At 40.7% G+C, this 14,812-nt stretch overlaps 1 protein-coding gene across 3 annotated transcripts in view; it reads right to left on the reverse strand.

Annotated features, from left to right (window-relative positions):
• rb1cc1 (RB1-inducible coiled-coil 1) overlaps nt 1-14,812 on the reverse strand; it is a 181,044-nt gene that overhangs the window by 58,377 nt on the left and 107,855 nt on the right. For all 3 annotated transcript variants that reach the window (XM_063063561.1, XM_063063551.1, XM_063063544.1), the window contains exons 15-16: nt 6,679-6,841; nt 290-398 (exon numbers count right to left, since the gene is read on the reverse strand). In XM_063063561.1, the coding sequence (XP_062919631.1) occupies nt 290-398; nt 6,679-6,841 (272 nt within the window). The remainder of the gene's footprint in view (nt 1-289; nt 399-6,678; nt 6,842-14,812) is intronic.

Here is a 14,812-nt window from a genome sequence, read left to right on the forward strand (position 1 = left end):
AAGGGGGATATTAGAGGAAGGTTTTTTACTCAGAGAGTGGTTGGTGCGTAGAATGCATTGCCTGAGTCAGATACACTAGTGAAGTTTAAGAGACTACTAGACAGGTATATGGAGGAATCTAAGGTGGGGGCTTATATGGGAGGCAGGGTTTGAGGGTCGGCACAATATCGTGGGCCGAAGGGCCTGTACTGTGCTGTACTATTCTATGTTCTATTAAAATTAAGTCTGTTTTGTCACTTGGCAACATTTAAAGGCCTGCAATTTTGTTATCTGATGTGATCCAGCTTACCTCTATCTTTTTCCTGTTGTTGAGTTAGTTTATTTAATTTGTCAGTCAGCTCATTTATAATTTGTTCTTTCTTTATTTTTTCCCTGGTTAAAACAGTGTTGAAATTTGTCTGTAAAAGAAGTAATTAGAATAAGTTAACCAAAATTGACAAAAATCATACATTGGTAACTCATCTTTTAAAGGAGTTTCTGCAGATGACCATGCTTCCATTCAAAAATAGCATAAAAAGCATTTCTTCCAGAACATAAATGTATCTGTGGCAACAGTTCAGTTATAGAAGCAAATTCTTCTCTTCAGAACTTCAGGTACGATAAAGAAATCAAAAGTCCAATCTTCAAACTCAGAACAAATTTATATCTTACCAATGCAAATAAAAGGCAAACTTGTGCTCAGAACTTATTACATATACCAACTTTAAAAATATCCAGGATTTGCTTTACCTACCCAAATATATAATCCCATGAAGCTTTATAGTTAACAGGGAAATATATTTTGCATTTAATTTAAATTTGGTCTCATCTCTCTTTAAACATGCAACTTTGCATATTCTTCAGTAAGAACTAATCTCTCAGTTTTATTCCTAAAAATCAATGCCCATTTTCACAACCTAATTACACTTATACTGTAAAGGTTTACATAGAACTACTATTTGCAATTATACTAAGTGCTTTGACCAGGATCTAACTTCAGACTAATTACTTTGCATTACCCGAGAGATAGGCAAAAAAATAATAATTCCTGTCATTTCCCCTCGTCCTTTACGGTTGTTAATTTTATATTACCCTTTTCTAGGACCATGTGCGCATCCTTAATAAGTTTACAACTAGATTATTGATATTCTTAAGCATTTTAAAAGTATGACAACCTACACACTAAAGGTGCATATTCACCATTTCCCCCCCACAAACCTCACTTTAGAGGCTGCAAACCCCAAATAATCTTTGTATTTCACATTCTTCTAATACTATTTATTTTATAAAAGCTGTCCTTACTGATAACTACTGCCGATAAATTTGAGTACCTTCAATGAAGGGGCATATAGAACATATAGTATAGTACAGCACAGTACAGGCCCTTCGGCCCACAATGTTGTGCCGACCCCCAAACCTTGCCTCCCATTTAATCCCCCACCACCACCATAAATTCCTTCATATACCTGCATCAGTTGCTTCATATACCATATAGGCAATGATTATATTCAACTTGGCAAACTGACGAACAATTAATCATAGACTGAGTCTAAAAGTAGAACTCAAAAATAAGAGAGGTGCAAACACTCTGATACTACACAAGCTCTCCAACAGCAACTAGAACAATGAGATATGCAGGAAGATTATGGAAAAGTGTAAAACAAAAACATTGTTGTAGAAGCATCTTCAGCTTCCAGAACACAGACTGGGACCTTTTTAGTAGAAACGGGCAAAAAATCAGTTCAGTGCATTCAGGAATGTTTCTTAAATGACTCTTTAATAGTCAGCCAAGAGGAGGGACCATACAGGACCTGGTGTTCAGTGATGAGCATGGCCAGGTGACTGAACTTTCAGTGGGACAACAGTGATCACAACGCCTTTAAGTTTTAAGGCACCAACAGATAAGGTCAAGAATGCACCTTGTATATGTGTATTAAATTGAAGCCGGGAACATTACAAGATTATTAGGCAAGAACAAAGAAGAGTTAATTGGGAACAACTGTTTTTAGACAAGTCCACATCTGACATGTGCAGAGTATTTAAAGACAAATTGTACAGAGTATAGGACAGGTATGTTCCAGTACGAAGGAAGACAAGGATGGCAAGGTAAGGAAACCTTGGATGATAAGAAAGGTGGTGAATTTAGTCAAAAATTAAAAATATGAACAGTATGTAAAGTTTAGTTGCTAAAATCAAAGAGGGCCATTGATGATTACAAGGACTAAAAAGAACTCAAGGGAATTAGAAAAGTTAGGAAGAGCCAGAAGAAATCTTTGGCAAGTAGGATTATAGAGAATCCCAATACATTCTACACATACATCAAGAGCAAATGGGTAACAAGGGAGGGGGTAGAACCAGGTAAGTGTGAGGTGGTTCAATTTGGAAGGTCAAATATCATGGCAGAATATAGTATTAATGGCAAGACTCTTGGCAGTATGGAGGATCAGAAGGATCTTGGGGTCTGAGTCCATAAGACACTCAAAGCTGCTGCGCAGGTTGACTCTATGGTTAAGAAGGCATACGGTGCATTGGCCTTCATCAACCGTGGGTTTGAGTTTAAGAGCCTAGAGGTAATGTTACAGCTATATAGGACCCTGGTCAGACCCCATTTGGAGTACTATGCTCAGTTCTGGTCACCTTACTACAGAAAGGATGTGGAAACTATAGAAAGGGTGCAGAGGGGATTTATAAGAATGTTGCCTGGATTGGGGAGCATGCCTTATGAGAATAGGTTGAGTGAACTCGGCCTTTTCTCCTTAGAGCAGTGGAGGATGAGAGGTGACTTGATAAAGGTGTATAAGATGATGAGAGGCATTGATCGCGTGGACAGTCACAGTCTTTTTCCCAGGGCTGAAATGGCTAACACAAGAAGACACAGTTTTAAGGTGCTTGGAAGTAGGTACATAGGAGACTCAGGGGTAAGTTTGCTTGTTGTTGTTGTTTTGTTTTTACGCAGAGAGTGGTGAGTGTGTGGAATAGGCTGCCAGCGACAGTGGTGGAGGGGGATACGATATCGTCTTCTATATGCGATTGAGAAGGAATGGAGGCTGCCATTTTGTGAAGCTGTTTTGTATCCTTCATTTTTATAACTGGTTTTGCTCGGCTGAACTAATACGTTAAAGTAGAGACAATGATGCTCCAGGTAATCTGCTGGACTAGAGATTATTTCCAAATAAGAAGTTATTTGTGATGAACACACACAGAACAGTGGAGGATCTCAGCAAGCCAGGCAGCATCTATGGAAAAGAGTACAGTCAATGTTTCAGGCCGAGACTCTTCAGCAGGACACTTGCTTGGATTACCAGCTTCTGCAGATTTTCTCCTGTTAGTTAAATGTGATGTGTTCTTTGGTATTAAACCTGCATATCGTATCTGAATGGTGGGGTCTGTGTCCGTCCTGAATGATTCAATGGTTACTGGTTTGGTAACAGATTTAGAACAAAGAGCCATAAACTACCAGGTGTTACTTGCAAAAGAGGGCAATAAATGGATGCTGGCTTAGACCAGGCACAATAAGGCTGTGACAGAGGTCAGTCAGATAGCCTCGAGCCAATGAGACTAAAATGCAACACTGGAAGTGGTAAGTGTTTAAACTGAGGAGCTTTGAATGCAAAGCAGCAACAACTCTGGAGACGAGCCATCGAAGTTTGCTGAAGTAAATAATCGCGCATCAGACACGTGGAGATTATATCAGGAACATCTACCTGGTCAGCGTAGACTACTTTCCCAGGTATTACCATTCTATTTTTTGACTGTTCATAGAGGGTCAGGGAAACTTAGGTGTGCCCACAGGAGATCAGTTGTGTAAATTCACGTGATTTTTAGTTCAGACAATAAAGTTACTTGTCAGTAAATACAGACTTTCTCTGTGCTTAACTGAGGTAATCCTTGTAAGAAGTTCATACGTAAAGGGCGAATACATTGTTACTGGTAAGACTTTAACAGTATTGAGATGCAGAGGGATCTTAGAATCCAAACACACAGCCCCCCGCCCAAGGTAGTTCCATAGTTGATAAGAGTAGCAAGTTAAGCAAATGGCATGCTTGCCTTTATTAATCGATCAACAAAATTCATGAACCTGAAAGTTATGTTGCAGCTTTATAAAACTCTGGTTGGGCAATATCTGGAGCATTGCATTCAGTTTTGTACACTCCATTATAGGAAGGATATTGAGGCTTTGGATAAGGTGCAGAGGAGATTTACCAGGATGCTACCTGGATTAGAAGGCATGTGCAATGAGCCAGGTTGGATAAGCCTGGGCTGTTTTCTCTGGAGCAGCAGAGGCTGAGGGGAGTTATGGTAGCTATTTATAAGATTGAGGAACAGATAAACAGTCAGCATCGCTGGAGTAAATACTTCCTCCTCTGTTATCTGTATACAACACATGATCTTACTGATGCTTTGCCTCACATCCATAGACTCTAGGTCCATCTCCTGAGTAAATACAGATGCAAATTAAAAAATCTATTCTTCCCTATCTTTCAGCTCCATGCATAAATGCACACTCTGGTCTTCCAGAGGAAGATTTTTGTGCCTTGCTATCCATTTGCTCTTAACATACAGTGCATGAAATGCACTTGCTGATGTAGCTAGTCACTGATGCCGTGTACTCCTTTAAGTTGGTAGAATCGCCATTGGTTGCAGCCTCCCTGAACATGTGCCAGTCAGTGTACTCAAAGCAGTCTTGAAGAGCAGAGATGGCTCCTGCTGGCCAGGTTTTCACCTGCTTCTGAACTGGTCTGGAACGCCTGACGAGCGGTCTGTATGCTGGGATTAGCATAACAGAGATGTGGTCCAAGTAGCTGAGGTGGGGGTGGGGCTCCGCCCAGTACGCATCAGGAATGTTTGTGTAAACAAGGTCCAACGCGTTCTTCCCTCTCATTGCAAAGTCCACAGACTGATGGAATTTGGGGAGCACTGACTTAAGGTTCGCATGGTTAAAATCTCCAGCAACAATAAACAGTCCATCCGGGTGTGCGTTCTTAAAAAAAGTGACTTAGTCACTTTTCTTGTGATCGCAAGACACTTTTGGACACTGGTGGTGTGGAATGCTGCAAGCCCAATGCATTTGTTTATTAGCAAATGGCGGGGAAGCTGCGTGGCCTCAGTCGTAGCAAGAACTAGGCCTCAAGCTGCAGTATTGCCTGTTTGGAGTCACCCAGGAGTACACCATCAGAGGGCTGGAGGTGGTGTGGCATGGCATCCACACTGTAGTTGGTGCTGCTCCCCAGTGTTCCCTAGTAACCTAGCATGCTTGCTAAGCAAGCTCAAAACAAAATCAATGAATGTTGATATTTTCCTGCACAGTTTAACAATGGAGATTCGTGCCTTTCTAGCAATCTCAGCCTTGTTGCTAATGATTTCTCATTGCTGACTTCAACTTTATCCTGCTTAACTTAATGCCACCATTTCTTTTCACTATTTTGAATATGTAAAGCACAAGCATTCTGGGAAATATCCACACCCATTTGCTTAACATTACTCTTCTTCATAAACCTTATTACATGCCTACTAGCTGTTAGAATACACTGAGGTAAAAGGTATACATGTTTGCAGATGATCACACTAAATAGCTTCATGCAAGTCACAAAAAGTTAGAATTGCTGTAAATATCGAACCACGGGGATTAAAGCCCATCACTGCCAAACACACCCAAAATTTTAATACTTTGACAAACTTCGATAGATGTGTGGTGGAGTGTATAATGACTGGTATGGGAATGGGAACACCAACATCCCTGAATGGAAAAACTTACAAAAAGTAGTGGATACAGCCCAGTCAATCACAGGTAAAGTACCCCCCCGCCGCCTGCCGCAACTACAGAGCACATTTACAAAGAGGGCTGTCGCAGGAAGGTGGTACTGGAGTCCCAAGTCCCACACAACCAGGTTCAGGAACAATTCTCAATAGCTGAGTGCCACTCAACCATCAGGCTCTTGAACTAGAGGGGATAACTGGTCACCCTAACACTGAACTGATCCGCAACCTATAGACTCAATTTTATAGATTCGACAACTTATGCTCTCGATATCTCTGGCTTATTTATTCATTATTATTTTTCTTCCTTTTATTTACAGTTTGTGGTCTTTTGCACATTGGTCATTAGCATGTCTCTATCATGTGTGTGTTTTTTTATTGATTCTATCATGTTTCTTTGTATTTACTGTGGACACCCACAAGAAAATGAATCTTAAGATAGCATATGGTGATATATACAGTATGTACTTTGATATTAAATTTACCTTGAACTTTGAAACACAAGAAACCACCATTAGGTATGGCATTTTTCACTACTTCACAATATTCTACAACACAGCACAATTGCTGTTACAACATGAAAACAGTTAAAATTAATACACAACCAATATTCACAACAATGACCGTATAATAATATCTAAGGTGTTGATTGATGAATATTAGCCAGGATAGAGAGAAAAGTCTCCTTTTCCAAGCAGAGCCATGGTATTTTTCACATCCTCCCAAAAGACAGTACAACAAAAAGTTAGTAACACATGCAAAGCTCACATGACAAGCAATACATCACAGCTGACACGACAAGAGTACTGCACTGAATTGTCAGCTGAAGTCTTGCACTCAAATAATTGAGAAATCATAATATTCATAAGTCGAACTACTAAGATTTAACTTTGAGTATTTGTAATTTTGTTGCTACAAAATACACAAAATAGGGACATTTACCTGCTGTTCAGCTATGAGTGATGTTTTAAGGAGTTTAAGTTCTTCATTCCTTTTTTCCAGTTGATCTATCAAACTGGCCCTTTCTTCTTGAAACTTCCCTCTAATATCAGCAATATCATCTGGAGGAATGAAACTTTCTGATGCAGATGAAAATTGAACTTCCCTGTATTAGACAAAATAAAAAATAGGGGTTGGGCACAGGAAAGTAAAACACATGATTTATCTGAAGAATCTTCTAAAAATTACTTCTACATTTCAATTTATCACACAGCATAACAATAGTTTCGAAATGACAATCTTCATTTAAAATACCTCTGTTTTATTTGAGGCACTGTCTAAAATATTAGCGTCATACTGCACCATGAATATTCAGCATGATTAAAATAAAAGTGTAAAGTACCATTTGGCCAACAGCATTGCCCAATGGTGGACATTAGCAAGGACTTTGACAAAGTTCTGCATGAGAGGCTGGTCATGATAATTAGGTCACTTGGTATTCAATATGAAGTAGTCAAATGGATTCAACATTGGCTTAGTTAGAGAAGTCATAGAGTGGTAGGAGTGGGCACGTGGCCAAGTGGTTAAGGCACTGGACTAGCTACCTGAAGGATGTGAGTTCGAGCCCCAGCCGAGGGAACGTGTTGTGTCCTTGAGCAAGGCACTTAATCACACATTGCTCTGCGATGACACTAGTGCCAAGCTGTATGGGTCTTAATGCCCTTCCCTTGGACAACATTGGTGTTGTGGAGAGGGGAGACTACTGGTCTTCCATACAACCTTGCCCAGGCCTGCGCCCTGGAAAGTGAAGACTTTCCAGGCGCAGATCCATAGTCTCGCAAGACTAACCGATGCCTCAAAAAAAAGTGGTAGAAGATGGCTCTCTCTCTGAGCCAACGCCTATTATTAGTGGTGTGCCATAGCATTTAAAGTTATCTATATCAAAGATTTAGAAGATAATGTGGTAAACTGGATCAGCAGATTTGCAGATGACAATAAGATTTGGGGTGGAGTGGAGAGTGAGGAAGGCTATCAAAGTTTGCAGTGTGATCTGCACCAGCTGGGAAAATGGGCTGAAAAATGGCAAATGGAATTTAATGCAGATAAGTATGAGATGTTGCAATGGGAGGACAAACCAGGGTAAGACTTACACAATGAATAAAAGGGCACTGAGATGTGAGGGATCTGAGAATAAAGATTCATAATTCCATGAAAGTGGCATCACAGTCATATGAGTTTGGCCTTCATACATCAGGATACTGAGTACAGGTTTTGGGATGCTACTTTTCTTTCAAAAAGTTGTACAAGAATTTGGTGCTGTGGAATTTGGAGTATTATGATCAGTTTTGGTCACCTACCTACAGGAAAGGTACCTATAACCTTGAAAGAGTGCAGAGAAAATTTACAAGGATGTTGCCAGGACTTGAGAACCTGAGTTACAGGGAAAGATTGAATAGGCTAGAACTTTATTCCCTGGATCACAAGAGAATGAATGGAAATCTTAAAGTAGTAATCAAAATTATGAGGCATATACAGAAGATAGAGTGAATGCATGCAGACTTCTTCCTGTTAGGTTGGATGAGACCAGAACTAGAGGTCAAGTTCAAGTTTAATTGTTATTCTACCATACATGAACGCAGCCAAATGAAGCAGCATTCCTTCAAGGCCAAGGTGCAAAACACAGTGGCAAAAGCACACATAGCTGCAATTGCAGAAAAAGTCAATAAAAAACATAGCCCAAGTCCCTGTGTATCATGGCCTGTAGATAGATGGTGCACGAGAAGTCATCCTAATTCAGCTTGTCTTCCACTGAGCAAACAGTGGAGGCCAGCCCCCAACACAGTACGGATTCCAGAGCACCCACAGAGGCCTCTGCTCTCTCCCATATCACCTCCGATGTCTCCTCTCCTGGGCAGCTGCAACAAGTGACACTGTCACAAAGGCCTGGTCTGTGCAACAATTAAGGCAACGCAGTGTGCTCGCTGTTGGTCTTGCTAATGAGCCAGTGAACAGGACTTACAGTATTCTAAATTACCAGTGTCCACCAGGGTCTTACAATCACAATAAAAACATCCAAGACAATCATTTGCACCATTTGTTGGAACGCACACTGCCTCCACACAATGGTACACAAGTCCAGTTCCAGGGAATTATAGACCGGTTACCCTGATGTCAGTGGTGGGAAAGATGCTGGAGTCAATTATAAAAGATGAAATTACAACACATCTGGATAGCAGTATCAGGATCAGTCCGAGTCAGCATGGACTTACGAAGGGGAAATCGTGCTTGACTAATCTTCTGGAATTTTTTGAGGATGTAACTATGAAAATGGACAAGGAAGAGCCAGTAGATGTAATGTACCTGGACTTTCAGAAAGCCTTTGATAAAGTACCACATAGGAGATTAGTGGGCAAAATTAGGGCACATGGTATTGGGGGGCAGAGAACTGACATGGATTGAAAATTGGCTGGCTGACAGAAAACAAAGAGTAGCGATTAACGGATCCCTTTCGGAATGGCAGGCGGTGACCAGTGGGGTACCACAGGGTTCAGTGCTGGGATTGCAGCTGTTTACAATATATATTAATGATTTAGATGAGGGAATTAAAAGTAACATTAGCAAATTTGCCAATGACACGAAGCTGAGTGGCAGTGTGAAATGTGAGGAGAATCTTATGAGAATGCAGGGTGACTTGGATAGGCTGGGTGAGTGGGCAGATGCAGTTTAATGTGGATAAATGTGAGGTTATCCACTTTAGTGGTAAGAACAGGAAGGCAGATTATTATCTAAATGGAGTTAAGTTAGGAAAAGGGGAAGTACAATGAGATCTAGGTGTTCTTGTACGTCAGTCACTGAAAGCAAGCATGCAAGAACAGCAGGCAGTGAAGAAAGCAAATATAACAAGGGGAATTGAATATACCAAGGGCCTTCATAACAAGGGGAATAGAGTATAAGAGTAAAGGTCCTTCTGCAGCTGTACAGGGCCCTGGTGAGACCACACCTGGAGTACTGTGTGCAGTTTTGGTCTCCAAATTTGAGGAAGGACATTCTTGCTACTGACGAGTGCAGCACAGGTTCACAAGGTTAATTCCCAGGATGGCGGGACTGTCATATGTTGAAAGATTGGAGCGACTGGGCTTGTATACTCTGGAATTGAGAAGGCCGAGAGGGGACCATATTGAAACATATAAGATTATTAAGGGATTGGACATGCTGGAGGCAGGAAGCATGTTCCCGCTGATGGGCGAGTCCAGAACTAGAGGCCACAGTCTAAGAATAAGGGGTAGGCCATTTAGAACGGAGTTGAGGAAAAACTTTTTCACCCAGAGAGTGGTGGATATATGGAATGCTCTGCCCCAGAAGGCTGTGGAGGACAAGGCTCTGGATGCTTTCAAGAGAGAGATGGATAGAGCTCTTAGTGATGGCGGAATCAAAGGTTACGGGGATAAGGCAGGAACTGGGTACTGATTGTGGATGATCAGCCATGATCACAGTGAATGGCGGTGCTGGCTCGAAGGGCCGAACGGCCTACTCCTGCACCTATTGTCTATTGTCATTGCTACCAAGGAACTCGATGATGGGTTAGACCTGCAGCACCTATAGTTCTTAATATCCAAGCACTATCTTGCGATCATAAAAAAAAGATGTAAAGCAAGAGCAATTACACCTCTGTTTGGACTTGGAAACATCGCTATGACTATCCACACCACCATCTTACCAGAAACAAGTTTATGGAGAAAGATGAAATATTCAAAGGGAACACGAGGAGGAACGCCTTCAGTCAGAGGGTAGTGCGAGTGTGCAATGAGCTTCCAGCAGAAGTTATAAATGCAGGTTCAACTGCAACATTTAAGGAAAGTTTAGATAGGTACATGGATAAAAGGGGCTGAACTGCAGGTAGATGGGATATGGCAGACAGTTTGTCAAGGACTAGAGAGGCCGAAAGGTTTGTTTCTGTCCTGTTGTGCTCTATGACTCTACAATGAGCTTCAGACCTGAACTGTTAACTGTTCCTCTTTCAACAGATGTTACCTGCAGAATGTTTCCAGAATTTTTTAATCTCAAATCCAGGAACGAACAAATTGAACAGAATATTTCAATAAGATTTTAAAGTTACAATATATAAAAAATACACAAAACTAACAATTATGAAAAATAAAAGCAAAATAAAAGAGGATTTGGTGAACTAATTATACTGGTGAAAATATCAAAAAATCCCATTACAAAATGTAGCACGACAAATCATCCTCTCATTTTTGATAGAAATATAATCAGAGTCATTATTTCCAACAGTGAGGGAGTTCATTTCAAACACTGAAGTGGGAGATAGCAGAGACATTGTTTTTGTACAAATCACAAATTGAATAGAACTCTTCTTGAAAATGATCACCAGTGTAGCAGCCTCCAGATTCTCTAGTAAGTAAAGAGGTCATCTCACAGCGTCATCAGGTCTACAGTGCAGCTATCCCAGACCAAAAGAGCTCAAAACTGCCAAATACTGATGAAAAATAAGGTTAAAGGCAGAGCCTCAAATGGAGAGTCCTTTTGGGAAAGCACCAGCTTGCTGTCCTTGAGTTCTCATCCATTTTTAGCTCTAAAGGTTTTGATAAGGTAGAGCAACACACAAAATGATGGAGGACCTCTGGTCAGGCAGTATTTAAGGAAATTAATAAACAGTCAATGTTTGGGCCGAGAGCCTTCATCAGGACTGTAAAGGAAGGGGGAAGAAGCCAAGATAAGTTGGGAAGGAAGGGGAGTACGAGCTAAAAGATGATATGTGAAGCCAGCTGGGAAGGGGAAGAGAGGAAAATTACTGTAAGTGTGAGAAATCGACATTGTGTGTGACGGCCAGTTCAGCCAGATGGAGGAGGGTGGTGGATAGGAACTGGTTAGGTCTGTTGTCAAGAAAGAAGCAGAAAGCAATTTCTCTTTTGGCTCCTCCCATTTTCTCTAAACTCAAGGTGTAGCCATGGCTACGCCTATGGTGGAGCAATGCCTGCCTTTTCTAACTCCCCTCCATCCATCTTATCCTGTCTTCTTCCCAATAAAAAAAACTACAAGTTAACAGCTAAAGAATGAATATACAGTTTGCTACATACATTTCTACTTGAGCCACAAAGCACCAACAAGAAACATGGCACACTGCGGCAAAGAGCAATTATGGAAAGCATCAGAAGAAAGGAAAAGTTTACACTATCAAAAGGAGCAGGAAACCAGTGAGTAGAAAAGTTTCAGAATCTAGCAAAGGAGCACAAAGAAAATAAGGGAAGACAAATTGAAAATGCAACAAAAATCTTGAGAGAATCACAGTGTGGCTTAGTTTCTAGTGATATACATGATAAATTAGCAAATATTAATGCAAAATTCTTACAGACTGAGGTAGGATAAATTGCAATAAAGAATAAAAGGTAAGACATAACAAACTGTTGTGTCCATCTTCATGGAAGAAATAGTGGACAAGAATTAATGAGAAAAGGGAAAAAATAGCATCAATAAACTAGTGGGACTGAAATATAGTACCTAGGATTAAATGACAGGTATTCCCAAGCTTTAAAAGTAGTGACTACAAAGATAGTGAACATACCAGCTGTCATCTTCTAAAATTCGAGATTGTTCCCATAGATAGGGTTAAATTTCTAGTCTTCCTATTGAAAAAGTAAAGAAAACAAGGAACTACAGACCAATTAGCCCAACATTAGCAAGGAAAATGCAAGTTAGAGTCATGGAGTTACACTTTTCAGAAATAGGCTTTTTGGCCTAACTGATCCATGCTGACTGAGGTGCCTTCCTAAACTAGTCCAATTTGCCTCCTAAACCTTTCTTATCCATGGACCTATTCAAATGTCTTAAACATTGTAATTGTATCTGCCTCAACTATGTCCTCTGGAAGCTTATTTCAGATACCCATCACCTTCTGTGCTAGAAAACATGTTCCTCAGATCCCCTTTAAATCTTCTTCCTTTTACCTTAAAACACTGCGTTCTAATTCTACGTTCTCCTATTCTGCATAAAGAATCTTATCTATGTTCCTCATAATACTGTATACCCTGAAGGTCACTCATCTGCCTTGTCTGCTCCTGTCCAGTGTCTCCTCTTAATTCAAGGCCTTCAGTTCCAGCAACATCATGAATCTTTTCTATAACTTCTTTAATTTAATTATATCATTATTATTAGCATGGCAACAAGAACTGCATATAGTATTCCAGGATGCAGTCTTACCAATGTCCCAGACAGCTGTAAAATGGTATCTTACCTCTTGTACTCAATACCTCATCTGATAAAGGCAAGCATGCCAAACACCACATTCACCATCTTGTCTACTTTTGTCACCACTTTCAACAAATTATGTACACATATCCCGAGGTTCCTTAACACTCTCTCCTCTCTATCATTTACTGTGGAAGTCCTGTCCTAGTTTAACTTGCCAAAATGCATCAATTTTCACCTGTCTAAACTGGATTCCATTCGCTATTTCTTGGCCCAATTTATCAAGATCTTGCAACCTTGAATATTTTCTCACTGTCCACTATACCACCGGTTTTGGTGTCATCTGCAAAATTACTAAACGGGCCACCTACATTCCCATCCAAGCAGTTAATATACATGACAAATAGGGAACCAGCCCGGATTCCTGTGGCACACAATTAGTCACAGGCCACTCTCCACTACCACCCTCTGACTCCTTCCATCAAGCCAATTTTGAATCCAATTGGTTAGTTCATGCCAGATCTAGTGTGATTTCACTTTCCAGACAGGCCTACCATGCAAGTCCTTGCCAAAAGCCTTGCTAAAATCCATGTAGACAGCATCTACCACAATACCCTCATCAATCCTCCTGTCATCAATCCTCCTGAGTGCCAATTCAAATCACATTTAAACTTGTCGGCCACAGTTTCTTATGTACAAAGCCATAAAAAGTCTTTTACCTTTCCAAATGCAAATAGATCCATCTCTTAGACCCGCTCAAGTAGTTTAGCAACTACTGATGCTAGGCTCACTGACCTTTGGGTCCTGGCTTAACCTTGCAGCCCTTTCTTAAATAAAAGCACATTAGCCATCTTTAAGTCTTCGAAGGGCACAGCAATTTCTTCCTTTGCTTCTTACAATGGCAGACCCCAGGAATTTATTTACCTTTATGCCTTTTAAACCTGCCAACATATTCTGTGTTCTTAATATTGGTATGGTTCAAGAATCTTAAAGCTCTTTATTAAGTAATTGGTCTCTGAGCTCTTGGAAAGGAATAAATAGGACTGTGGAGAGTAAACGTAGATTATAGTGTATCTCATGTCAATCCCAGATATTGCAAATGCTCGATTCCCATCAGAATGTTTGAAAACCTTCATTTAGAAAAACGATGTTTTTTAAATGGGACTTTGAGATCCAAGATTTGATTTTCTTGTGGCGGTCTTTCTGTTGTTGCCACTGATTCTGTCTTGGATAAAGGAAATAGTATTAAGTGTTCAGTGCAGCAGTGATAGACGTTCATCATGGACAGCATAATGCCAATATCTATGTGCTCTCAGTACTGGGATTGCACTGCTTAGTATATGACTTAGTACTGCTGCCCCAAGGCACCAAAGACTAGGGTTAGATTCTAACCTTGTGTTTGTTTACATGGAGCATGCACATTTGTCATGACCACATGGTTTTCATTCCATTGCTGTTTTCCTCCCAACATGTCAGCTAAAGGGAAGGCAAGAGAACAGAAACATAGAAAATAGGTGCAGGAGTAGGCCATTCGGCCCTTCGAGCCTGCACCGACATTTAGTATGATCATGGCTGATCATCCAACTCAGAACTCTGTACCAGCCTTCCCTCCATACCCCGTGATCCCTTTAGCCACAAGGGCCATATCTAACTCCCTCTTAAATATAGCCAATGAACTGGCCTCAACTGTTTCCTGTGGCAGAGAATTCCACAGATTCACCACTCTCTGTGTGAAGAAGGTTTTCCTAATCTCGGTCCTAAAAGGCTTCTCCTTTATCCTCAAACTGTGACCCCTCGCTCTGGACTTCCCCATCATCAGGAACAATCTTCCTGCAGCTAGCCTGTCCAATCCCTTGAGGATTTTATATGTTTCAATAAGATCCCCCCTCAATCTTCTAAATTCCAACGAGTATAAGCCTAGTCGATCCAG

Source organism: Mobula hypostoma, chromosome 1 (assembly GCF_963921235.1).
Source record: "Mobula hypostoma chromosome 1, sMobHyp1.1, whole genome shotgun sequence".
Taxonomy (NCBI): Eukaryota; Metazoa; Chordata; class Chondrichthyes; order Myliobatiformes; family Myliobatidae; genus Mobula; species Mobula hypostoma.